At 42.3% G+C, this 1,382-nt stretch overlaps 1 protein-coding gene across 1 annotated transcript in view; it reads right to left on the minus strand.

Annotated features, from left to right (window-relative positions):
* The window catches only part of LOC106883957 (GAS2-like protein 1), a 19,716-nt gene that overhangs the window by 13,914 nt on the left and 4,420 nt on the right, over positions 1–1,382 (minus strand). Inside the window, exons 4-5 of the mRNA XM_052975303.1 lie at positions 977–1,118; positions 2–351 (exon numbers count right to left, since the gene is read on the minus strand). Of these exons, the coding sequence (XP_052831263.1) occupies positions 2–351; positions 977–1,118 (492 nt within the window). The remainder of the gene's footprint in view (position 1; positions 352–976; positions 1,119–1,382) is intronic.

Genomic DNA, 1,382 nt, shown 5'->3' on the forward strand with positions numbered 1-1,382 from the left:
CTCCTTCGTCATCTGCTTCCTCCCCATCAGCTGTCGCTTTACGACTGCTCGCTTCGTTCTCGGAGGCATCGATTTGACTCGCCTCGTTCTGACTTGCCTCTTCGACATTTGTGTCCAATGAAGCTGTCCTGCTCACCTGCGTAGCCACAGATTCCATGGGTAATGAAAGGTTCGCCAGATCACTGAGATTGCGAATCTCCTCATCGTTTATCTGAGATGCCAATTCGCTCTCTTCTCGCTCAATTTCTTTTTCGATTTTGATAATACTTGGTGATTCCAACCCAAACTTGTAGCCAATTCTTGCCAGTTCCAGTAAACACACAACCACTGGTTTTTCTTGTCTGTGGCACACTGTATGAAAAAAATATAAACAGAGATATAAATAATATTATGAATTTATTATCTCGTTAATAAAATAGACAGTAGTTTTCAATTTAGATAATTATTTTACATACACATACAGGTATACATTTATTGGTTTCAAATTTTGACACAAGGCCAGAAATTTCGTGGAATGGGGCTAAATCGCTTAGATTCACCCTAGTGCTCAGCTATTTTATCGATCCCGAAAGAATAAAAGCTAAAGTCGACCTCGGCGGAATTTGAACTCAGAACATAACGACATACGAAATGTCGCTAAACATTGAGGGATGCGTCTAATAATGACGGTACTGTTCGTCCAGGATTGTTGATCTGGTGATTTACCTGAACAAAGATGTCTTTTTTTTTTTTTTTTTTTTTGCTTTATTCTAGTTGCTTCAGTCAGTGGATGCAGCCAAGATGGAGCATCTCCTTGAAGGAAGAATTTAATCAACGAAGGATGGAACGCTTTTGATTATAGGGTTACTCAGCCAGTGCTGTAGAGGTCCAAACAACCGCACCACCACCGCTACTACTACCACCACTACCAACTACAACTACTACTTCAGCAACAACAGTAACAGCAGCAACAACAACAACAAAAAGGGGGACTTACCGAGATCCTCCGATTCAAACATGCAGCCCTCGTTAATACCAAAATCACGGCACCAACGTAGAAACGTGGCAGCATTGTCTCTGGCGAACCAGGTCCCAGATTTGGCGCTTTCTCTGTAGCGGAACTTTAGTCTTGGTATGGGCTGCAAAGAAGAAGGACAGCTGGAATAGTATAGTGATTAGGGAGGTACTTCTGGGAGCTTGTGTCATATAGGGGATAAGAGAATGAAGGTGAGGTGGGGGGATAAACCGAGAGACAGACAGACAGACAGATAGATAGATAGATAGATAGATAGATATGTTTCTTTATTAGCCACACAGGGCTGAACACAGAGGGGACAAGTCACAAAGTAGAGCTTTTCTTTCGGGGAGGAGAAGGAAGGAAAAAAATTGAGTGGGGGGTATGT

This window comes from Octopus bimaculoides, chromosome 21 (assembly GCF_001194135.2).
Source record: "Octopus bimaculoides isolate UCB-OBI-ISO-001 chromosome 21, ASM119413v2, whole genome shotgun sequence".
NCBI classification, from domain to species: domain Eukaryota; kingdom Metazoa; phylum Mollusca; class Cephalopoda; order Octopoda; family Octopodidae; genus Octopus; species Octopus bimaculoides.